At 52.2% G+C, this 24,522-nt stretch overlaps 2 protein-coding genes across 5 annotated transcripts; both read left to right on the forward strand.

Moving 5' to 3' along the window:
- Nucleotide 1: 1 nt before the first annotated feature.
- Nucleotides 2–3,051, forward strand: lactb2 (lactamase, beta 2; the record flags this gene model as incomplete). Its single annotated transcript, XM_060058618.1, has 6 exons — nucleotides 2–206; nucleotides 408–531; nucleotides 1,191–1,369; nucleotides 1,767–1,915; nucleotides 2,155–2,242; nucleotides 2,538–3,051. Coding segments are annotated over 6 exons (789 nt in total), but the record flags the coding sequence as incomplete, so codon positions are not given.
- A 370-nt stretch (nucleotides 3,052–3,421) lies between these two features.
- Nucleotides 3,422–24,417, forward strand: LOC132462933 (nuclear receptor coactivator 2-like). 4 transcript variants are annotated; one of them, XM_060058713.1, is made up of 24 exons: nucleotides 3,422–3,583; nucleotides 4,957–5,010; nucleotides 5,425–5,484; nucleotides 8,131–8,225; nucleotides 8,486–8,673; nucleotides 8,782–8,894; nucleotides 9,889–10,066; nucleotides 10,575–10,757; nucleotides 11,341–11,442; nucleotides 11,589–11,732; nucleotides 12,497–12,641; nucleotides 12,865–14,053; nucleotides 15,755–16,188; nucleotides 16,279–16,367; nucleotides 17,472–17,618; nucleotides 18,480–18,588; nucleotides 19,159–19,285; nucleotides 19,395–19,655; nucleotides 20,162–20,239; nucleotides 20,492–20,891; nucleotides 21,281–21,503; nucleotides 21,709–21,856; nucleotides 21,949–22,044; nucleotides 22,271–24,417. In XM_060058713.1, the coding sequence occupies exons 4-23, from the start codon at nucleotides 8,134–8,136 to the stop codon at nucleotides 22,042–22,044; spliced, it is 4,446 nt and encodes a 1,481-aa protein (XP_059914696.1). In that variant the 5' UTR covers nucleotides 3,422–3,583; nucleotides 4,957–5,010; nucleotides 5,425–5,484; nucleotides 8,131–8,133; the 3' UTR covers nucleotides 22,271–24,417. The 4 variants fall into 4 exon arrangements, with proteins under 4 accessions (XP_059914696.1, XP_059914697.1, XP_059914694.1 ...); XM_060058714.1 differs by lacking the exon at nucleotides 4,957–5,010 and having other exon boundaries at nucleotides 22,275–24,417; XM_060058711.1 differs by lacking the exon at nucleotides 4,957–5,010 and having other exon boundaries at nucleotides 3,423–3,583.
- The last annotated feature ends 105 nt before the right edge of the window (nucleotides 24,418–24,522 follow it).

Below are 24,522 nucleotides of genomic sequence, written 5' to 3' on the forward strand. Positions count from 1 at the left end.
TGGCACCTCCCCCTCTGGCCCCTTCCCATCGGGCTCCTCCCCCAGGCGAGTTCTGATTGACACCGGGGAGCGCGGCGTGCCAGAGTACATCAGCTCTCTGCGGGGAGCGCTGCGGCAGGCCGACGCCACCATCCAGGAGGTGCTGCTCACCCACTGGCACCACGACCACGTGGGGGGCGTGGCTGACGTCCACCGTGACATCACAGGTCCCCAATCACCTCGTTAATTGAAGGGTCAGACGCCAGGGGGATTAGCCTTTCTAAGTCTGGATTACATATTTATTCAATATTAAATTATGTGACGCATATTTGATATATATTTGATATTTTTTTATTCCTGTCCAAAGCCTGTGTTTCTCCTTCCCTCTTGGCTCCTCCTCCCCCTCCTGGCTCCTCCCATTCCTTCAGGTGTCGACGTGCCTGTGAGCAAACTGCGGCGCACTGAGGGGAGGTCAGAGGAGGAGGAGCGGGGGAAGGGCTACACCTACCTCTCTGACGGAGACGTCATCCGGACGGAAGGAGCTACTCTCACGTCAGTCTTCAACCAACACCTAGCTAGCTAAGACCGGCTAGCGGACACCAGCTCGCGGACATCAGCTAGCTAACACTAGTTAGAGGTGTCTGCAAGCTGGTGTTCCCTATCTGCTACTCACTATCTTTCTGACTAACTAACTAATTAGCTAACAAGTAACATGTCTCTACTGTCTGCTATCACATAAGATATCTAATGTTGCCAATAACTCACTATCTAACTAACTAACTCTGTACAAAGTGATCTGGTAGAGCAGTGAGTGTGACCTGTTATTACCCAGGGTGCTGTTCATCCCGTGCCTCTGACCTGAGCTGGGTTCGAAATCGTTCCCTGTCACGGTTATAGTGCACTATATAGGGTGCTCGCCATTTTGTAGTGGTGTTCGAATTCTCAGTAGTTAATTTCATGCACTATATAGTGGATTTAAAATACCCACAGGTGTGACCTGTGATTACCCAGGGTGCTGTTCACCCCGGGCCTCTGACCAGGTGTGACCTGTGATTACCCAGGGTGCTGTTCACCCCGGGCCTCTGACCAGGTGTGACCTGTGATTACCCAGGGTGCTGTTCACCCCGGGCCTCTGACCAGGTGTGACCTGTGATTACCCAGGGTGCTGTTCACCCCGGGCCTCTGACCAGGTGTGACCTGTGATTACCCAGGGTGCTGTTCACCCCGGGCCACTCCGACGACCACATGGCTCTGCTGCTGCAGGAGGAGGGGGCCGTGTTCTCGGGGGACTGCATCCTTGGGGAGGGCACTGCGGTGTTCGAGGACCTCCACGACTACATGGGGTCCCTGGAGCGCCTGATGGGGCTCCGGCCCACCCTCATCTACCCAGGTACTGGGAGCTGGTACTGGTCATACTGGGAGCTGGTACTAGGAGCTGGTACTGGTTATACTGGGAGTAGGTACTGGCTATTCTAGGAGTAGGTACTGGTTATGCTGGAAGCAGGTACTGGTTATTCTGGGAGTAGGTACTGGTTATGCTGGGAGCTGGTACTGGTTATACTGGGAGCCTTTACTGGTTATACTGGGAGCAGGTACTGGTTATACTTGGAGCTTGTATGGTAATACTGGGAGCTGGTACTCATTATACTTGGAGCTGCCCAGTACAAGCACAGTCTGCTACTGGTTCTACTGGGAGCTGTACAAGTTCCACAATAGAAGTCTCTCTAGACCTCCACAATAGAAGCCTCTCTGTAACCTCCAAAATAAAAGCCCTGTGTGTCCCCAAGGCCACGGCCCTGTGGTGACAGAGGCGGGCCCTAAGATCCAGCACTACATCAGCCACAGGAAGCAGCGCGAGCAGAGCATCCTGTCCGCCCTCCAGGCTGCCGCCGGGACCAGCTTCACCTCCACGCAGCTGGTCCACATCATCTACAAGGTGAGGACCTGTCCCCCACTGGGTGAGGCAGGTCCCTCCCGGGGTAGAGGACCTGTCTCAACCCCGGGGATAAGGACCTGTCTCACCCCGGGCCCTTTAAAGGAACAGGTGTGTGTGTGCATGTGTGTGTGCGTGTGTGTGTGTGTTATTGTTTATCTTTTTGTGTTATGATGTGTGTGTGTGTCTGTGTGTGTTACTTATTGTGTGTGTTGTGATGTGTGTGATATTGTGTGTTTCAGGACACTCCCCAGCACCTCCACGGTGCGGCTGAGGTGAACCTTGTCCACCACCTGAAGAAGCTGGAGAGAGAGGCCAAGATACACCTGGGTACCTCCCCCTAACCCCCCCCCCCCCCCCCCCCCCCACCGGGTACCTCCCCCTAACCCCACCCCCCCACGGGTACCTCCCCCTAACCCCACCCGGTACATACCCCTCTGTCTGTCTCTTTCTTTCCGTCTGTCTGGCTAACTGTCTGTCTCTCTTTCTATCTGTCTGTCTGACAAACTGTCTGTCTCTGTCTGTCTGCCTGGCTAACTGTCTGTCTCTCTTTCTATCTGTCTGTCTGACAAACTGTCCGTCTCTCTGTCTGTCTGCCTGACCAACTGTCTGTCTGTCTTTCCAGTGGAAGACTCCTCCCCGACGGTCCGATGGAAGAGCAACCTGTAACCAGAGAATGCCCACATATGGACATCCAGTATAGAGGAAGGCCTATTTATGGGAATCCTGTACACAGGCACCCTATAAGGACATCCTGTGTACATTTGATTCTTTGTCCAAGCAGCGTCTGATCCTGGTCAGTGGATCGGTGACACTGGGAATGGACATCTGTACCGTAGCCAATGGGGTCACTGTGCTTCTTCCTTAAACCACACCCCCCTGCTCTCATTTGCTCTGAGTAATGTCAATCCCATCATTTGTAGTGTAAACAAGCTTAGGACAGCAGAGAGTACAACTGTTTCCTTCAAACTAGAAGAAACCTTTTCCTTTATGATGCGTAAACGCTCTGTGTGTCTTTTAGCGGCTACTGTTTGTTTAGAAGTCATTGACGGAGGTGTGGTGTAGCTCGACCTGTTGTCCGCCAGGTGGCGCTGTCTGTCAGGAGGATGGCCTGAAATATGCACGCATGCTGTACTGTATTGTTTTATTCGTGTTTTATTGATGCTTGGTTTGTTTTATCCACTGGATTAATGACATGACCATGAAGATCTCCCTCAAGCGTCACCAGAGCTGAATGTATTCCCCGATACTTGAAAAGGCTTTTAAAGAAAAATAAAGATTTTGACGTCAAGCATTGTCAGTTTAAAAAATTTGAACTATTACATATTTGATGTAGTTTATACAGACTAATAATTCTGACGCAGTGTTGCATTTCGTATCGCGAGCTGGAGCCAGTGCGTGTTCTTCCGTGCGTGTGCGTGAGTATGTGTGTGCGTTTATATTGGTGTGTGTGCATGCACTTGTGTTTGCGTGTGCGTGTGCGTGCGCGTGTGTGTGTGTCTGTGGTAACGAGATGAATCCCGCGGTGGGGGAGGCGGACTCTAAAAGATAAACAGACAGTCGATATGGCGTCGACAGCAGCAGCTCTTGACACTGCTCGGACCCGGCCCACCGGCTCCTGACTGGGGACGTTCACCACCTCACTACCCGGGGGAAGAGCTCCAACTTGGGGTAAGTTTTGGTGGGCTGGCCTGCGGTGGTTACGCTACCGGTTGTAACTAATTTCACAGCGGATTGTATGTGGGGCGTCACGGCGAACTATTCTCATTCTAAACCGAACTAAGTCCCAACGGTGATGGACTGGAGAGGGACCGGTCGGAGTGTCCGCGATGAGGGACTGGAGGGTCCGCGTTGAGGGACCGGAGGGTATGACAACAGAGTCTGGGAGCCTTCAACCTGCTGCTCCAGAGGCCGGGACGGTCCGGGATGTGTGCTAATGTGGGGGTTAGGGTCCCTGAAGGTAAAGGGTTAGGGTATCTTAACGTCAAGGGTTAGTCGACTAAGTGTTTTAGTTGGGCTTATTTCCTAAGTTTTGCTGTTGGAGATACATTCTGAAGTAAAAAGGCAATAAAGGGTAAAGCTTCACCTAAACAGTGGGTTCCCCTAAGTCTTGGTTGATGCTCTTGGGTCGTCAGAGTGTTTGATTGAAGTCTCAGTGGTGAGGGGTAGACATGAGCTCTGTGGATGATCCAGTCGATCAGGGTTAGTTGAGGAAGACTGTCTCACTTTGGGGGTGGGTTGATGAAGACTGTCATATTGCGGGGGTTAGTTGATGAAAAGTCTCATTGGTCAGGGTTAGTTTATGAAGACTCATTGGTCAGGGTTAGTAGATGAAGACTATCTCATTGTGTGGGGTCAGGGTTAGTTGATGAAGACTCTCATTGTTAGGGGTCAGGGTTAGTTGATGAAGACTCTCTACTCGGGGGTTAGTTGATGAAGGCTGTCTCTTTGTGGGGGTTAGGTGATGAAGACTGTCCTGTGGGGGTTAGTTGATGAAGACTCATTGTGGGGGATGGGGTTGTTAATGAAGACCTCCATGGACAGGGAGGAATGTACACAGACCAGTAGGGTCTGGTCAAATCACGCGTAGCCTAACATTGCGCCAATCAGGGCAGGGGAGAGGGGCGGGGCCAGACCTTATGTTATTCTACAGGGTCCGTCCGCACGGAAACAACATCAGCTCACAGACGGAGGCTTGTAATTGGCCATCACAATCCTCTTCCTGAACAGTATGACGGAACAATACTGACTAGTACTAACTAGTAGTTATTGAACCGCAGAAAACCCTCTGTTCATGTACAGTATAGTACTGCTGTGTGCTAAACCGTAACTATATCATACCTATACCATAACTAAACCATTACTATAACATAAATATACATACAGTATCACTATAATTCATAACCACGCCCAGCGTGTGTGTGTGTGTGTGTGTGTGTGTGTGTGTGTGTGTGTGTGTGTGTGTGGTGTGTGTGTGTGTGTGTGTGTGTGTGTGTGTGTGTGTGTGTGTGTGTGTGTGTGTGTGTGTGTGTGTGTGTGGTTAGCTTTGATCCAACATGGCCGCTGTTTGTTCTGTAATGAAGCTGCTGGGAACGCAGGTGGGAGCCGGCTCCGTGCACACTCCGCACTCCTCCGGCCTCCCACTGCATGCTGGGAGACTGGGAAGACCGCAGGAGGCGACTAGCCTGGGGCAAACCACACACACACACACACCACCAGACACACACACCCCCCCCCCACACACACACACACACACACACAACAAGCACACGCTGGGCGTGGTTATGAATTATAGTGATACTGTATGTATATTTATGTTATAGTTATGGTTTAGTTATGGTATAGGTATGATATAGTTGTTGTATGTTATGATATAGTTATGGTAAAGGTATGGGTATGGTTATGGTATGGTTATGGTATAGTTATGGTATAGTAATGGCAGGGTTATGGTATATGGGAATTGTTCAACCTCTCTGTTGGCTGACGCTCTCTGCCCTCCTATTGGTTGGCAGGAGCCGTCGAAGACCTGAGGTCCGCCTTCACAGGACTTCCCAGCATGCTTTACCAGTGAGGTGAGTGTGTACCTGGGCGAGGTTGAGATAAAGGGTGGAGGACAGTTCAACCCAAAGTAAACAAACTGGGGTCTGGTAAACACAAAGTAAACAAACTGGGGTCCAGTAAACACAAAGTAAACAAACTGGGGTCTTGTAAACAAACGAGGAGCAGAGAGACTGGCGGTCACAGGCGGACGTTTTTGGTTTAGATTAACCGGGGAGGGAGGGAGGGAGGGGCAGATGGAGGGAGGGAGGGAGTGAGTGAGGGAGGGAGGGGCAGATGGAGGGAGGGAGGAGTGAGTGAGGGGGAGAGGGAGGGAGGGAGGGAGGGGGGAGAGGGACGGAGGGAGTTAGTGAAGGGGAGAGGGAGGGAGGGAGGGGGAGAGGGACGGAGGGAGTGAGTGAGTGAGGGGGAGAGGGAGGGGGGAGAGGGACGGAGGGAGTGAGTGAGTGAGGGGGAGAGGGAGGGAGTGAGAGGGACGGAGGGAGTGAGTGAGGGGGAGAGGGACGGAGTGAGTGAGGGAGGGAGGGAGGGAGTGAGTGAGGGGGAGAGGGACGGAGGGAATGAGTGAGGGAGGGAGTGAGGGGGAGAGGGAGGGAGGGAGGGAGTGAGGGGGAGAGGGACGGACGGAGGGAGGGAGTGCGGGGGAGAGGGAGTTAGTGAAGGGGAGAGGGAGGGAGTGAGGGAGGGGGAGAGAGTGAGAGAGAGTGAGGATTTGTTGTCAGTAGGAGCAGGAGACCTGTGGGAGCTAATCCACTGCCTCCAGCTGACTCGAACACGTGACATCGATCGTCATAGCTCATTAGTTAACCAGCATTAAACTCCTCCTCTCCACTCCTCTCCTCTCTCCTCAACAGTAGCCAACATGAAGTAAATGTAAAATAGCTGACTGAACGAGGGGGTGTTCCTTTGACGGTAAACAAATGCACCTTCCACTATCTCTCTCTCCTTCCCCCACTCCCCCACATGGATGTGGAGGAGAGGTGGAGCTAGAAGCTAGAGGTGGAGCTAGAAGCTAGAGGTGGAGAAGAGGTGGAGCTAGAAGCTAGAGGTGGAGCTAGAAGCTAGAGGTGGAGCTAGAAGCTAGAGGTGGAGCTAGAAGCTAGAGGTGGAGCTGGTAGGAGGGGGTTTGAGGACACTGGGTTCCCACCAGTGAGAGGCCGTGGTACTGGGAAGGATGATGGTTTCCTGGTGTGTGATGGTAGGACTGTGTCAACACCACCCCTCCGCCTCCACCCGCCCCGGGGGAGCTGAGCAAATCAAACGCACCTCCATCGGCTCACATTGCAAAAACAAATGATGCAAATGATGCAGAGTTACCTTATTGACAACCACACACACACACACACACACACACACACACACACACACACACACACACACACACACACACACACACACACACACACACACACACACACACATACACACATACACACATACAAATTAACCAAATTCACACACTTTACTGCACGCACGCATGCACCAACGCGCACACACACACAGTTTGGAAATGTTTGTGTGTTTGGGGTGTGTGTGTGTGTTTGGTAAAGTGGATGTGTTTGTTTTGTGTATGTGTTTGGTGTTTGTTAATTTGTGTGTTTGTTGAAGTGTGTGTGTGTGTGTGTGTGTGTGTGTGTGTTTGTTGTGTGTGTGTGTGTGTGTGTGTGTGTTTGTTATGTGTGCGTGTTTGTAACAGGAGGCCTTGGTCTTGTATAAGCAGACATAGAAACCTTGACATGGTCAGACCACTCCCCCCCCCACACACACACACACACACACACACACACACACACACATACTCTCGCACTTCTTCTGCATTAGCCCCGCCCTTTCTCTGATACTAGCCAGCTCTGAAAACACTCGGATAATCCTTTGCACTGTGACACTTCTCTCTCTCTCTCTCTCTCTCTCTCTCTCTCTCTCTCTCTCTCTCTCTCTCTCTCTCTCTCTCTCTCTCTCTCTCTCTCTCTCTCTCCCCCCTCATCATGGGTAAGCAGGGGGGAGGGGGGTGTTATGTAATCAGTTGGTCAGCTGACCTGCTGGTCTGTCACTTTCAAAGGAGCCGGAAGACCCTCACAGTCAGCTACTGGTCATTCTTTTAACTATTTAACCTGTTAACTAGTCAATCAGCTACTGGTCAACCTGTTAACTAGTCAACCTGCTACCTGGTTGGCCAGCCATCTAACCAGTCATTTAACCAGTCAGTCAACTAGTAAGTTAACTACTTGGCAACCAGCAAGTAAAAGTAGTTGACCCACTCGTTATCTATTGCTATAGCAGCATGAATAACTATATTACGAAGCACAAAGAGCAGAACAGCCTGCCTTAGTCTCTCTATGTCTCCTTCCCTCCTTCCTTGTCTCCTACTTCCTAGCACAGCCATGTGACCACTAGGCTGTCACAGGGGGCTACAGATGACCTTTGACCCTGTTGTAGCCGTGTTGCTATCTGCTCTAGAGGGACATACTGTTTGTTTACAGACCTCTCTCTCTACTTCTCTCTCTCTCTCTCTCTCTCTCTCTCTCTCTGTATTTCTCTCTCTCTCTCTCTTTCTCTGTTTCTCTCTCTGTCTCTGTCTCTGTCTCTCGCTCTCTCTCTGTCTCTGTCTCTGTCTCTCTGTCTCTCTCTCTGTCCCTCTCTGTCTCTGTTTCTCTCTCCAGGAAATGAGTGTTGTTGGGGAAAGTGGGGCAGAGCCTCCCAAGGGGGCGGGGCTCCTGAAGAGGAAAGACTGTCGCAATGACGACCTGGCGCCGAGGTAACACACACACACACACACACACACACACATACATCCATGCATCCATGCATGCATACATACATACATACATACATACATACATACATACATACATACATACATACATACATACATACATACATACATACATACATACATACATACATCCTCTCCTCTCCTTACCTCCCCTCTCATCTTCTCCTCTCCCCTCCTCCTCTCTTCTGTCCTCTCCTTTCCTCTCCTCCTCTCCTCTCCTCTCTCCTCCTCCTCTCCCCCAGCCCAAAGAGGAGCAGGGAGGAGGAGGCCCGCTACGTAGAGGAGCTAGCTGAGCTGATTATCGCTAACCTGAACAAGGAGGAGGAGGAGGAGGAGGAGGGGGAGGAGGTGATGAAGAAGGAGGAGCAGCAGGAGGCGAAGGCCGATCTGAAGGAGACACTGAGGAAGATCAGACTGATACAGGAGCAAGGTACACACACACACACTCACACACACATGCACACGCACACACACGCCCCATTCTGTGTGTGTTATAAATATGTATCTATGTCTCTATTTCTACCCCCCTGTATGTCAGAGCGCGGACCCCCCCACGGCCCCTCCAGTCCCGACCGGCTTCAGCAGGCCCAGGTCTCCTCCTCTGGGGGCGGAGCCATTGACAGACACGCCCTTGGGCCCCTGATGCTGGAGGTACCACTACTATACTACTATTCTACTATACTACTACTATTCTACTACTGCACTACTATACTGCCACACTACTACTATACTGCTATGCTACCACACTTCTACTACATAGCTGGTGTGTGGTGAGCGTTGTGGTGCAGATTGGCTGCTGTGCATCACCCAAGTGGTGCTGCACAGTGGTGGAGGGGAGTGAGGTCCCCCCCCCCCTCACTGTAAAGCATCTTTGAGTGCCTAGAAAAGCACTACATCAATTCAATCAATTATTATAATTACTATACTACTGTACGTCTACAACACTACTACCATACTACTATACTATACTATACTATACTACCACTACTTCTACTATACTACAACACTACTACCAGTACTACTACTATGCTACCTGAACTATACTACTACCACACTACACTATACTACAGTATAATACATGAGGATTATATATCATAATATATTAATAACATGTTTTATTGTATTTTTCTGTAATGTCTTATATATGAATATAATGTAGTATAAAAAATTGTATTGTATTAATATAATGCCTTTATTAAATATTATAATATATGAATATAATGTATTATTATATATTATAATGCATGAATAACATGTTTAATTATAATTTAATGTAATTTATTAATATTTTAGAAAGGGGGGCTATTCACCTCATCGAGCCTGAGGTGTATAATTGTTTTAGCATATAGTACACGTGAACACTCCACAAATACAACAAGATAACGCTTTTTGCTAGGATTTATTTGTTTTTATTAGCCATTTCTTTTCATGAGCGTGACGAGACGACTCAAAACAATATCCAGAGTCTGAGATCTCAATCATGGGAGATTGCCCAGTATCCCGAGATATCGAACCAATCAAACTGCGCCCTCTTAGGAGGTTCACGTTCAGCATATACTTGGTTCATTATACATCTTTCTTAAAATATGAATATAACGTATTATTATCTATTCATACATTAACATGTTTCATAACATCTGTGGAGGCCCTGGACGCGTTCTTCCTGGTGGTCGGGAGGGAGGGCACTCTGGTGTTTGTGTCCGACAACGTGAGCCAGTACCTGGGCTGCCAGCAGGGGGAGCTGCTGGGCACCAGCCTCTATGACCTGCTGCACCCCGGAGACCATGCCCACTTCCTCAACCTCCTGCCGCCCCGTAACCACGGTGAGCGACCACCCTAGAGAACATCTCACAACCGGCCCCATTCATAGCGAGCCCAACTCTGAACCTTCTAGTGCTGCTTCCTCTAGTTCACTAGTGATCATGGGTAGTTCACTGATGATCAGTAGTTCACTAGTTATCAGTAGTAGTTCAGTAGAGATCAGGAGTTCACTAGTGATCATTAGTAGTTTAGTAGTGATCAGGAGTTCACTAGTGATCAGTAGTAGTTCAGTAGTGAACAGGAGTTCACTAGTGATCAGTAGTAGTTCATTAGTGATCAGGAGTTCACTAGTGATCAGTAGTAATTCAGTAGTGATCAGGAGTTCACTAGTGATCAGTAGTAGTTCATTAGTGATCAGGAGTTCACTAGTGATCAGTAGTAATTCAGTAGTGATCAGGAGTTCACTAGTGATCAGTAGTAGTTCATTAGTGATCAGTGTTAGTGCACTCGTGATCAGTGGCTCACAAAGTGATCAGCAGTAGTTCACTAGTGCTCTCTCTCTCTCTCCAGTGAATGGGCGGGGATCAGAAGCAGCCAATAGGAGCAGCCACACCTTCACCTGTCGCATGCAGGTTAGCCCTGTGTGTGCGTTGGCCGCGCCGTCCCCCTCCCACCACCAGGGGCCGCTGCGGTACCAGACCCTGCAGTGCTTCGCCGTCTCAGAGCCCCGGAACATCAGACAGGAAGGAGAAGGTAGAGGAGAAGAACTCCTGCTCTCCTCCTCTCTTATGTTTCCTGTCTCTTCCTTTGCAGGGGTGGAGTAAGATATTAGGGGCGGAGTCAGACATAGAGTTGGAGTCAGACATCAGGGGCAGAGTCAGACATCGAGGGCGGAGTCAGATATCGAGGGCGGGGTCAGACATCAGGGGTGGAGTCATAAATCAAGGGCGGAGTCAGACATCAGAGGCGGAGTCAGACATCGAGGCAGAGTTAGACATTGGGGTTGGAGTCAGACATCAGGGGTGGAGTCAGACATCTAGGGTGGAGTCAGACATGGAGGGCAGAACAGACATCAGGGGCAGAGTCAGACATTGAGGGCGGAGTTAGACACTGAGGGTGGAGTCAGACATCGAAGACGGGGTCAGACAACGAGGGTGGAGTCAGACATCACGGGTGGAGTCAGTTGTCAGAGGCGGACTCAGACATCAAGGGTGGAGTCAGACTATGAGGGCTGAGTCACATGTTGGAGTCGGGGTCAGATATGAGTGGGCGGGGTCACATGTTGGAGGCGGGGTCAGATATTGGTGTGGCAAGCTAACAGGGTTTCCTGTGACAGAGTTCAGTTCGTGTCTGATCTGCGTGGCCCGCCGGGTCCCAGGGAGAGAAAGGTCCGCCCCTCCGGCCTACGAGAGCTTCACCACCCGCCAGGACCTCCAAGGTACCCTCAACACACAGCGCAGAGCTAGCAGGCACATAGCGCCAAGCAAGCAGGCACATGGAGGTGTAATATAGGCTGAGCTACGCTAAGCTCATCCTTGCTAAGCACCAGGCTAAGGGCCCGTCCTTCCCCCCCTGTGGCCCCAGGTAAGATTCTGTCCCTGGACACAAGTGCCCTGCGGGCCGCGCTGAGCCCCGGCTGGGAGGACCTCGTCCGCTGCTGCATCCGCCGCTTCCACCGGCCCCGCCCCCCCGACCACGCCTCCTACGCCAAGAGGCACCACCAGGACGGTGAGGCCTACGTCCTCCTACGTACCTCCTATATCCACCCTCAATCCACCCTACATCCACCCTTCTCCCCCCTACATCCACCCTACATCCACCCTTCTCCCCCCTACATCCACCCTTCTCCCCCCTACATCCACCCTACATCCCTCTTACATCCACCCTACATCCACCCTACTCACCCCTACATCCACCCTACTCCCCCCTACATCCACCCTACATCCCTCTTACATCCACCCTATGTCTAACCTACATCTAACCTACATCCACTCTACTCCCCCCTACGTACACCCTTCATCCACCCTACTCCTCCCTACATTCACCCTAGATCCCCAACTACATCCAACCTACATCCACACTGCATCCCTCTACATCCACACTACATCCCACCTACATCCCTCTACATCCACACTACATCCCACCTACATCCCTCCTACATCCACACTACATCCCCCCCTACATCCATCCTATATTAACCCTACATCCCTGCTTAAAGCCCCTCCCTCTGACCTCTCTATTGCTCAGCATCTGAACATGATTGCAGTTAAACACGCTTTCAATTGAAATGTAAGAGTCTTACTCTCCCTCCCTCCCTCCTTCCCCTCTCTCTCTCTATCTCTCTCTCTCTCTCTCTGTGTCTCTCTCTCTGTCTCTCTGCCCCCCCTCCCTCCTTCCCTCCCTCCCTCCCCTCTCTCTCTCTATCTCTCTCTCTCTCTGTGTCTCTCTCTCTCTGTCTCTCTGCCCCCCCTCCCTCCTTCCCTCCCTCCCAGTGGTGAGACAGGGCCAGGCCTCCAGTCCGGTCTACTGGTTCTCAATGGCTGACGGTTCCGTGGTTTCCGCCCACACTAAGAGCCGGCTCCTCCCCTCCCCCAACAGCCAATCACAGCTCTACATGTCCCTCCACATCCTGCAGAGGTATGCCTGTCTGCCTCTCTGCCTGTCTGTCTCTCCAGCTGTCTGACGGTCTGTGTCTGCCTGTCCGTCTCTCTACCTGTCTTTCCCTCCACCTGTCTCTCTGCCTGCCTGTCTTACTCTCCACCTGTGTGTCTGCCTGCCTGTCTGTCTTTCCAGCTGTCTGCCTGCCTGTCTTTCTCTCCACCTGTTTGTCTTCCTAACACCAGGTGGTTGTGTGTTCCAGGGAACAGAAACCAGGGGGGTTGAGTCCTGGCCAGCGATTGGCCGACCTAGCAGATGGCCCCTCCCCTGAAGCCACTGTCAGTAGTACCCCCGGCCACCCCGGGGCCCCCGGCCCCCAGGACCCCAACCCCGCCGGCCCCCCTAGCATCACCCTGGAGCCCCCCCTGTCTCCTCTCTCCCCCCCGGGGCCCTCCTCTCCCCCGGGGTCCCCCTCCACCTTGGGGCCCTCCTCCATCCTGGGGCCCTCCTCCACCCTGGGGCCCTCCTCCACCACGGGGCCCTCCTACACCATGGGGCCCTCCTCCCCCCCGGGACCCTCCTCCACCCCGGGGCCCTCCTCCACTGTGGGACCCCCCTCCACCCCTGGGCCCTCCTACACCGTGGGGCCCTCCTCCCCACTGGAGCCTGCCCTGTCTCCTCTCTCTCCCCCGGTGCCCTCCTCCACCCTGGGACCCTCCTCCCCCCCGGTGCCCTCCTCCGTCCTGGGACCCTCCTCCACCCTGGGGCCCACCTCCACCACGGGGCCCTCCTATATGACGGAGACCTCCTCCACCACGGGGACCTCTTCCACCCCGGGACCCTCCTCCAACCCGGGGCCCTCATCCACCATGGGGCCCTCCTCCACCATGGGGCCCTCCTCCACCCCGGGACCCTCCTCCGTCAGCAGCAGCAGTAGCTCCGGACCAACGTCCTGTGGGGTTACCCATGGCCGTGCAGAGGGACGGAGCTCTAGAGGAGACCCCGCCTCCAGCGGCAGAGGTGTCGTGGAGGGGGAGGATCAGGGGGTGGAGGAGGGGGAGGAGCAGGGGCAGGAGGAGGTGGAGGAGGAGGAGGAGGAGGAGCGAAGTGAGGGCCCACAGCGTTACACCAAGCTGCTCCAGCTCCTCACTGACACACCGACGACGCATGGCGACGACCAATCCGAACACACCAGGGACCCAGGGGGCGGGGCCAGGGCCTGCGTGGGGGCGGGGCCTAATGGTAACTCCTCCCTGAAGGACAAGCACAAGATCCTCCATCGCCTGCTGCAGCAGAACAGCTCCGCCCCCGGGGGAGGGGGGGAGGGAGGGGAGGAGGGGAGGAGGAAGGACAACGCCCTCCTAAGGTACCTGCTGGACCGGGACGACCTTCAGGAGAGAGGAGGAGACCAGGAGAAGGTCACCAGGCAGGAGCCCGCCAGGGCACAGCAGGTGAGGAGCAGGGGGAGGAAAGGGAGGAGGAGGAGGGGGAGGGGAGGAGGAGCAAGGGGAGAAGTGACATTGTTCAGGTTTAATTTGATAATGGTAGAATATTGACATAGTGCAGGTTTAATAGGGTGAGGACAGTAGAATATTGACATAGTGCAGGTTTAATGTGGTGAGGACAGTAGAATAGTGACATAGTGCAGGTTTAATAGGGTGAGGACAGTAGAATATTGACATAGTGCAGGTTTAATGTGGTGAGGACAGTAGAATAGTGACATAGTGCAGGTTTAATAGGGTGAGGACAGTAGAATATTGACATAGTGCAGGTTTAATGTGATGAGGACAGTAGAATAGTGACATAGTGCAGGTTTAATGTGGTGAGGACAGTAGAATAGTGACATAGTGCAGGTTTAATGTGGTGAGGACAGTAGAATAGTGACATAGTGCAGGTTTAATAGGGTGAGGACAGTAGAATAGTGACATAGTGCAGGTTTAATAGGGTGAGGACAGTAGAATAGTGACATAGTGCAGGTTTAATGTGATGAGGACAGTAGAATAGTGACATAGTGCAGGTTTAATGTGGTGAGGACAGTAGAATAGTGACATAGTGCAGGTTTAATAGGGTGAGGACAGTAGAATAGTGACATAGTGCAGGTTTAATAGGGTGAGGACAGTAGAATAGTGACATAGTGCAGGTTTAATAGGGTGAGGACAGTAGAATAGTGACATAGTGCAGGTTTAATAGGGTGAGGACAGTAGAATAGTGACATAGTGCAGGTTTAATGTGATGAGGACAGTAGAATAGTGACATAGTGCAGGTTTAATGTGGTGAGGACAGTAGAATAGTGACATAGTGCAGGTTTAATAGGGTGAGGACAGTAGAATAGTGACATAGTGCAGGTTTAATAGGGTGAGGACAGTAGAATAGTGACATAGTGCAGGTTTAATAGGGTGAGGACAGTAGAATAGTGACATAGTGCAGGTTTAATAGGGTGAGGACAGTAGAATAGTGACATAGTGCAGGTTTAATGGGGTGAGGACAGTAGAATAGTGACATAGTGCAGGTTTAATGTGTGTAGACAGATCACAGTGGGTGGAGGAGAAGCTTACTTCTAACTGACAGCAGAGGCAATCTATGAACACCTGAGAGCTGCTCTGTGATTGAATGGTTGGAGTGGATGTTGTCCAGCACCACAAACACTGACAGTTTATATCCTGGTGTGTGTGTGTGTGTGTGTGTGTGTGTGTGTGTGTGTGTGTGTGTGTGTGTGTGTGTGTGTGTGTGTGTGTGTGTGTGTGTGTGTGTGTGTGTGTGTGTGTGTGTGTGTGTGTGTGTGTGACAGCAGAGTGCTGAGTGTCTGGCTTACATCACCAACGACCTCATTAGCGCTAACTGCTATATTTAGCTCCTCCTCATCCCATCAGTGAACAGGTCCGGGTCGTACCGCTACAGGCCACAGGGGCGTGTGGACCGCTCCATTCAGAAGATTTAGTGTGGACCTTTCAACACTAGTTGAGGCTAGACATTTAAAAAAACTTTATTTTGAAGGAGTTATGTGTAGATATTTATAAACCTTTATTTTTAAGGTGACCCGATGTATACATGTTGAAGTAGATCAATTAAAACATTTGAACTGACCACAGAGGTTAGGAAAGGAACACATTAAACACCTTTAACCTCCTCTTCCTCCTCCTCCCCCCCCACAGGCCAGTGAGCTTGAGGACCTCCTGGAAGACCCCCAGGGCAGGGCTCCATACCGGCTCTGCCCAGGAAAGATAGCTGGAAGACGGGCCTCTTCCCCCCTCTCCTCCTCCTCCTCTCTCCCCCTCCCCTCCGCCTCCCATCTCACCCTCTCCTCCTCCTCCTCTCTCCCCCTCCCCTCCGCCTCCTATCTCACCCTCTCCACCACGTCTCTCCCCCTCTCCTCCACCTCCTCTCTCCCCCTCTCCTCCACCTCGTCTCTCCCCCTCTCCTCCACCTCCTCTCTCCCCCTCTCCTCCTCCTCCTCTCTCCCCCTCTCCTCCACCTCCTCTCTCCCCCTCTCCTCCTCCTCTCTCCCCCTCTCCTCCACCTCCTCTCTCCCCCTCTCCTCCACCTCCTCTCTCCCCCTCTCCTCCTCCTCTCTCCCCCTCTCCTCCACCTCCTCTCTCCCCCTCTCCTCCACCTCCTCTCTCCCCCTCTCCTCCTCCTCTCTCCCCCTCTCCTCCTCCTCTCTCCCCCTCTCCTCCACCTCCACCTCTCTGGACAACCAGAGCATCATCAGTGACCTCCTGCAGATGATGGAGAGTGTACCAAGCACCACCCAGAACCCAGCCTCACGTAAGTCTTTAACCACACCCAGCCTGACGTAGGTCTCACCCCACCCATCCTCTCTGACCCCACCCATCCTCTCTGACCCCACCCATCCTCTCTGACCCCACCCATCCTCTCTGACCCCACCCAGCCTCTCTGACCCCACCCAGCCTCTCTAACCCCACCCATCCTCTCTAACCCCACCCATCCTCTCTGACCCCACCCATCCTCTCTGACCCCACCCATCCTCTCTAACCCCACCCATCCTCTCTGACCCCACCCATCCTCTCTGACCCCACCCATCCTCTCTAACCCCACCCATCCTCTCTAACCCCACCCAGCCTGACGTAGGTCTGACCCCACCCAGCCTCTCTAACCCCACCCATCCTCTCTAACCCCACCCATCCTCTCTGACCCCACCCATCCTCTCTGACCCCACCCAGCCTCTCTGACCCCACCCATCCTCTCCAGACCTTCGGCCTCTGGTGCTGGAGCAGACTGCCCTCTAGTGGTGGAGAGTTGCTCTAACCCTAATTCCAATGAAGTTGGGACGTTGTGTAAAATATAAATAAAAACTGAATAGAATGATTTGCAAATCCTTTTCAACCTATATTCAATTGAATACACTACAATGACAAGATATTTAATGTTCAAACTGATTGTTGAAAAAATATTCCCTCATTTAGAATTTTTTAAGCTGGGACAGGGGAAACAAAAGACTGGGAGAGTTGAGGAATGCCAGAAAAACACCTGTTTGGAACATTCCACAGGTTAATAGGAACAGGTCAGTGTCATGATTGGGTATAAAAGGAGCGTCCCCGAAAGGCACAGTCATTCACAAGCAAGGGGGGGCGAGGTTCACCACTTTGTGAACCACTGCGTGAGCAAATAGCCCAACAGTTTAGGAACAACTCTGTTCAGCATTGACAGATGTGCAAGTAAAGTCCCAACTTTATTGGAATTGGGGTTGTAGTAAGTTATCTAGTTAGTTAGTTATAGTTAGCTCTTTATAGTTAGTTAGTTATAGTTAGCTCTATATAGTAAGTTCTCTAGTTAGTTAGTTATAGTTAGCTCTATATAGTTAGTTAGTTATAGTTAGCTCTAACCCAGTGATTGGCCCTCGTCCTCCAGACCTGCTGGCCTCCAGGGGGGCCCCCCCACTGAGGGGCGTGTCCCCCGCCCTGGCCCCTGGCCCTGCCCAGCCCCCCCCCACACACAGAGTCAGCGCCCTGGAGCAAGGCATGCTGGGAACACCTGAAGGGGGAGTGGCCAACACGGGTGAGTGGACATGCACCCTAACTAAGAGATCCTGATGTGGTTGAGGCGTCGTATGACCCCCCAGCGTTAACCCTCAGAACACCTCAGAACTAGTTAAGGTAACGCTGGCTGAGAGACAGGCAGAGAGACAGGCAGACAGACAGACAGGCAGGCAGAGAGGCGTGCCGAGAGAGAGATACAGACAGACAGACGGACAGGCAGAGAGACAGACAGATAGGAAGACAGACAGACAGACAGACAGGCAGAGATACAGACAGACAGACAGACAGACAGACAGACAGACAGACAGACAGACAGACAGACAGACAGACAGACAGATAGGCAGAGATACAGACAGACAGGCAGAGAGACAGACAGACAGACGGACAGACACAGACAGGCAGAGAGACAGACAGACAGACAGACAGACAGACAGACAGACAGACAGACAGACAGGCAGACAGACAGACAGACAGACAGGCAGGCAGACAGGCAGACAGACAGACAGGCAGACAGACAGGCAGACAGACAGGCAGGCAGGCAGGCAGGCAGGCAGGCAGGCAGGCAGGCAGGCAGACAGACAGACAGACAGACAGACAGGCAGACAGACAGACAGACAGACAGACAGACAGACAGACAGACAGACAGACAGACAGACAGACAGACAGACAGACAGACAGACAGACAGGGAAAAAGAAAGACAGACAGACAGGGAAAAAGAAAGACAGACAGACAGGGAAAAAGAAAGAGAGACAGACAGGGAAAAAGAAAGAGAGACAGACAGGGAAAAAGAAAGAGAGACAGACAGAGACAGACAGACAGATAGACAGGCGGGCTCTAAGATAGCTTACAGAGAGATTGATGTTATTTTTGTCTAATCAGAGATGGAGATGACAAGCCCCGCCTACTCCCAGCAGCAAGCTCCGCCAAATCAGACGGCGCCTTGGCCCAACCGCACGATGACCATGCATCACTATGGAAACCAAAACAGGTGCGTACCAAACCGGCTTTGTGGTGAATTGTGGGAAGATATAGACTTTGTTGTCTCCAGACCCACCCGGGGGGGGGGGGTCGACCTGTCTGTTGTCTCCAGACCCACCCAGGGGGGGGTCAACCTGTCTGTTGTCTCCAGACCCACTGGGGGGGGGTCGACCTGTCTGTTGTCTCCAGACCCACCCAGGGGGGGGTCGACCTGTCTGTTGTCTCCAGACCCACCCGGGGGGGGGGGGGGGGGGGGGTCCACCTGTCTGTTGTCTCCAGACCCACCCGGGGGGGGGGGGGGGTCGACCTGTTTGTTGTCTCCAGACCCACCCGGGGGGGGGGGGGTGTCGACCTGTCTGTTGTCTGTTGTCTCCAGACCCACCCGGGGGGGGTTGACCTGTCTGTTGTCTCCAGACCCACCCGGGGGGGGGGGGGTCGCCCTGTCTGTTCTCTAGTCCAGACCCACAGGGGGGGTGTCGACCTGTCTGTTGTCTCCAGACCCAGTGGGGGAGGGGGGTTGGTCTACCTGTCTGTGAGGGGTCTGTACTGGTACTGGGACCGAGCCGCTCTGTGTGTGCAGGCCGGCGTACGGGGGACCCGCGGGCGGGGAGGGGGCTCTGCTGAGCCAGCTCTGCCTGGTGCTGAGGGACCTGGAGGGGCTGGAGGCGATCGACCACATGCTGGGCATCCCGGGGCTGGCTGGACAGGTACACACACACACACACACACAGCCTTTTATATTTTGTGTTGATTTTGTGTAGATGTTGATGTTTATACGTGTGTGTGTGTGTGCGTGTGTGTGTGTGTGATCTCCAGGGCCTTCCCTTGGACCAGGACCACTTGTTGACCTCTGACCCCACGCTGGGTATGAACCCCCCCCACTACAGCCAGCTCCACCCCGACCAGGGTCCCCCTGCCCGCCCCCAGGCCTATGCTGACCTCCAGCCACGCCCACCCGGGTACTCCCCCATGGTGGGGGGCCCCGGGATGGGGGGGATGTGGCGGTCTGAGGGCGTCCGCATGGCCCCCCAACCTGGCACCCTGAGGCTCCAGCTGCAGCACCGGCTCCAATCCCAGGTCCCCACAAACCACCAGACACAACACACACCTTCACTAGGATTAGCATCGTTAGCATGTTAGCATCACAACACACACCTTCACTCTGGTTAGCATCGTTAGCATGTTAGCATCACAACACACACCTTCACTATGATTAGCATCGTTAGCATGTTAGCATCACAACACACACCTTCACTATGGTTAGTATCGTTAGCATGTTAGCATCACAACACACACCTTCGCTATGCACCAAATACAGCTGTCTGGTCTATGGCCAAAACTCCCTTTCTGTTTCCATATTTCTAAAAACAGAACTGTAAATATGATGCTATTTGAGTTGTTTTCTTCCCTCAAGTCATTCAGAAAGTATCTCTGAGTAAAACACTTGCCCCAGTGCTGTGGTCTCTTCTGCCCCCTGTGGAATACACCAGTATAACCACCACATTATTCCACAACGGATCCACATTCATTTATTGACATGAATGAATGAATTCATTGTCACATTTCCACTTTTTCCTCTGCAGAATTGGCAGCCAATTGGAGGCCAGATGGGCGGGGCATCCAACATGCATCTACCTCTCAGGTCCAATCTACCTAACCAGGTGAGTATCCTGTCTGTATGACGTTCTGTCAGTCTATCTAGTCGTCTGACTGTCTGACTGACTGGTTTAATCTCTTTGTGTTTCACCTTGTGCCTGCGTGTGTGTGTGTGTGTGTGTGTGTGTGTGTGTGTGTGTGTGTGTGTGTGTGTGTGTGTGTGTGTGTGTGTGTGTGTGTGTGTGTGTGTGTGTGTGTGTGTGTGTGTGTGTGTGTGTGTGTGGGGGTGTGTGTGGGGGTGTGCATGCGTTTCTCAGGGATCCCTTAATGTCCAGATGATGTCTCAGCGTCAGTACCTCAGTCACCACCTGCGCCAGAAGCAGCAACACGTGCACCAGCAGAACGTGCCCCAGCAGAACGTGTACCAGCAAAACATGCACCTGCATCAGGTGCACCAGCAAAATATGTACCAGCCAAATGTGCAACAGCATCACATGCACCAGCAAAACGTGTACCAGCAAAATATGCACCAGCAAATGGACCAGCATCACATGCATCAGCAAAACGTGTACCAGCAAAACATGCACCAGCATCATGTGCACCAGCAGAGACCCATCATGATGCAGGCGCCGGTCTTCACCCCAAACATGTCTGGAACACATGCTGGCTTCACCCCGGCCAATGGGCAGCCGTTCTGCTACGGAGGGTCAGCCTATGGTAGGATATCACTCTGCTGACCAATGACGTCACAGACGAGCACCATGACAAGTGTTTACTATAAAATCACTTATTGGCAACCATAAAGAGCTCCTCTCTTCTCTCCTCTCCCCTCTCTCCACCTACATTCCTCTTATCCTCCTCCCCTTCCCTCCTATCCTATCTCCTCTCCTCCTCCTCCTCCTGTCTCCCCTCCCCTCCTCTCCTCCTCTCCCCCTCCCCACTACTCCTCTCTCCCCTCTCCTCTTCTCCTCCTCTCCCCTCCTCTCCTCTCTCCTCCCGTCTCCTCTCCTCCTCCTCCCCGCCCGCCCCTCCCCTCCCCTCCTCTCTCCCTTACCCTATTCTCTTCCTCTCCTCCTCCCCTCTCCTCTCTCCCCTCCCCTCCACAGCCGGGCTGAACCCCTCGTCTCCTGACCCAGGGAAGGTGCTCCCTGCTGGGGCTCCTAGACCTCTGCTCGCCCTCCCCTCCCCCATGCTGCTGCCCAGGCCCCAGCAGGCCCCGCCCCCTGCAGGGTCAGCCTACCAGACCACCTACGCCCCCAGCGGCTGGACGCAGCCCGCTAGCGCAACCGACGCTAACGTAGCCGACGCTAACGTAGCCACCGCTAACAGGTACGCTGAGGAAGGGCTTGGTTCTAAAAGTCCCATGGATGCTGACATCATAGTGGGGAGGTCGTGTGCTCACTGTATCTCTCTCTCTCTCTCTCTCTCTCTCTCTCTCTCTCTCTCTCTCTCTCTCTCTCTCTCTCTCTCTCTCTCTCTCTCTCTCTCTTCCCCCCTACCTCTCTCTCTCTCTCTCTTCCCCCCTACCTCTCAGTATGTATTCCCATCATCAGTTCCAGTACAGTCCGCAGGCCAATGGGATGTACAGCAGCATCCTCAGCCAGGGTGTAACCATGGAAACGGGGGCAGGGGGCGGCCCCGGCCAAATGTCGGGTCACGTGACATGCATTGCCAGCGAGCAGGTGACCATGTGACCCCACGGCAAGTCATCTCATCAGAGCAGAGGGTTGGTGGTTGACAACCGTGTTGAGCGTGTTTCTACCGCCCCCTACAGGCCAGCGGTGGGAATCTGGAGCGACTACCTAAGGCTAGCAGGCTAGCTGGAGCGAGCATGCTAGCTGGAGCGAATATGCTAGCGCAGGAGAGCTGAGTGAGTGAAACTGTTGTTAAGCATAGTTTATACTGCCTTCTGATTGGCTGAAGTAGCATGATTGTCTCCCTGTGTTTTGATTGGCTGAAGGAGAATGTTTGTCTCTCTGTGTTCTGATTGGCTGAAAGAGCATGCTTGTCTCTCTGAGTTCTGCTTGGCTTAGCGTCGCTCTTTGTTGTACATCGTGTCGATTTCATCTCTGCTTAAGCTGTTTTTCTTCTTTCAGAAAGTCTGCTAATGTCATCTGAGCCACTGAGGTGCCAGCAGCCAATATCGGGCATGGGAGTCTTCACAGCGCATCGATCAACAAGAGCTATTGCAAACCAATAAACACTGTTCTCTCCACCACCTCAGGCAATCGGGAGAAGGTGCAGGGAATAACTAAATGACTGGTACCTGGGTTATCATCACAGAGCTAACCCACTACAGAATCGTGGTTAGCATCGCAGAGCTAACTCACTATAGAACCGTGGTTAGCATCGCAGAGCTAACTCGCTATAGAACCATGGTTAGCATCGCAGTGCTAACCCGCTATAGAACCGTGGATAGCATTGCAAAGCTAACTCGCTACATAACCGTGGTTAGCATTGCAGAGTCTGATTTTAGTGGTCGTATGAACTGATTTGTTGAAGACAGTTAGAAGTTGATTATAGATTATTTCCGGATAATATTTCCGATATAAAGTGCATATTTTATAGTGTGGTAGCTTCAGGCCTTCTGGATGTTCAGAGTTTAATTGATCGGATTTCCTTGGAATTGTGTTGCTACAGAAGAGCTCGGACACATACAGAACCCCCCCCCCACACACACACACACACACACACACACACACACACACACACACACACACACACACACACACACACACACACACAGGGCGGGGCCTCGGACACATACAGCCCCCCCACAGGGCGGGGCCTCGGACACATAGAGCCCCCCCCACCCACCCCCACAGGGCGGGGTCTCAGACACATACAGTAGGAGCCCCCCCGTTCATACTGGTACTTATTCTGGTACCACTGGTTCCCTCCCAGGGCCTCCCTGCTGACTCTGGGTCCAGGAGAAAGCCACTGATTGTCTTGGTGCTAACGACTTGACTCTACTGATTAGGTGGTTGATAACTCCATTGATTCTGGTGCTGTAACCGGGGTAGGGACCACCCTGGAACTAAACCCGTCAGGAAACACAAAAGCCAGAGCCTCAAGCCACAGTGTGTCGTTAGACACACCTTCCAACCCAGGGTGCTTCTCTCTCTCTCTCTTCGTTTCCTTCTCCCTCCCTATTTGTGAATTGGGCATTGAACCAGGCCGACCAACGGTTCACTCAGGGTTCACCTGTTGTTGGTCAAGCAGTGAAGTCCATTCCGTTCATCTTATTGTTATTGGGTTCTTTCTTTCTGTCTGGTGTGCAGAGTGAAACGAGAAGCAGACTTTTGAATGTTTTAAATCTCTCAGCAGAGTATTCATGACCAAACCTATGCACAACATTTCAATTACGCGTGTGTAAAATACTTAATATGTTCAGATAATGATTGTTTCCGATTACATTTTTTACTTAAATAATATATAAGTACAGATTTTTATTAACTTATAGATGGTATGTTGACCTGATCAATAACCCACGCTAGTACCTCTCTACCTAGTTAGACCCTTAGCTTTGCCCTCATTAGCGGTGTGGTTCACTAGGGCAGAAAGCGATTGTTTCCTCTGTTGGTCTGAACCCTCTGGCCCAGGGCCGCACCCGCTAGGGAGCCTGGGGGGACACTTGCCTCCTGTATTGACCACTCCTACTAACTATTGGTTTATCAATCAAACAAGCTTACTTTGTGATGTATACATTCTTTGGACTGGCCTCTGACAGTATTAGCTTAGCTTGTCCTAGCTTAGCTTTTCCTAGCTCGCTAACGACCACATTCCGGTCCCAAACCGTAGCATGGCTGCATCAGCTCTTTAGAGCTCATGAGTGGCAGGTTGAGAGTTGAAGGTACACATTTTGTGCACACCTGAGATGTAAGTGGTGAGGATTGGATATTTGTATTATAAAACCACCGTTTAACCCCATCACTAATGACTCGAAAAGGCCAGCCTGTTATGTTTAGCCCCATCACTAATGCCAGCTTGTTATGTTTTGATAGTTTTCTTTACTTCAGTCTTGTTATCGGAATGTGACTAGCTAGCGAACACGTTTCTTGTTTTGTACATTAGCATTTTATTTTTTCTGGTTTGCCCCGAGATTTTATCGAGTGTACTTAATCGTCATGGTTACAGTGGGCGGGGCATCAGCACCAGTTAGCCTGACGACCGGCCCGGGTAGCAGATTATGCTAGCTGACTTGTGATCCATTCCACTGTAAATAAATCTCATTTTTATTGAATGGAAGAGCCTTTGTTTTCATGCCTGTAAAGGTAAACAGGGAGAGGGGTTTTGGTGTTTACCTTGTTGTTTGTCTATTTCCACATTGTTTCAACCCAATCAATGC

Source organism: Gadus macrocephalus, chromosome 8 (assembly GCF_031168955.1).
Source record: "Gadus macrocephalus chromosome 8, ASM3116895v1".
Taxonomy (NCBI): domain Eukaryota; kingdom Metazoa; phylum Chordata; class Actinopteri; order Gadiformes; family Gadidae; genus Gadus; species Gadus macrocephalus.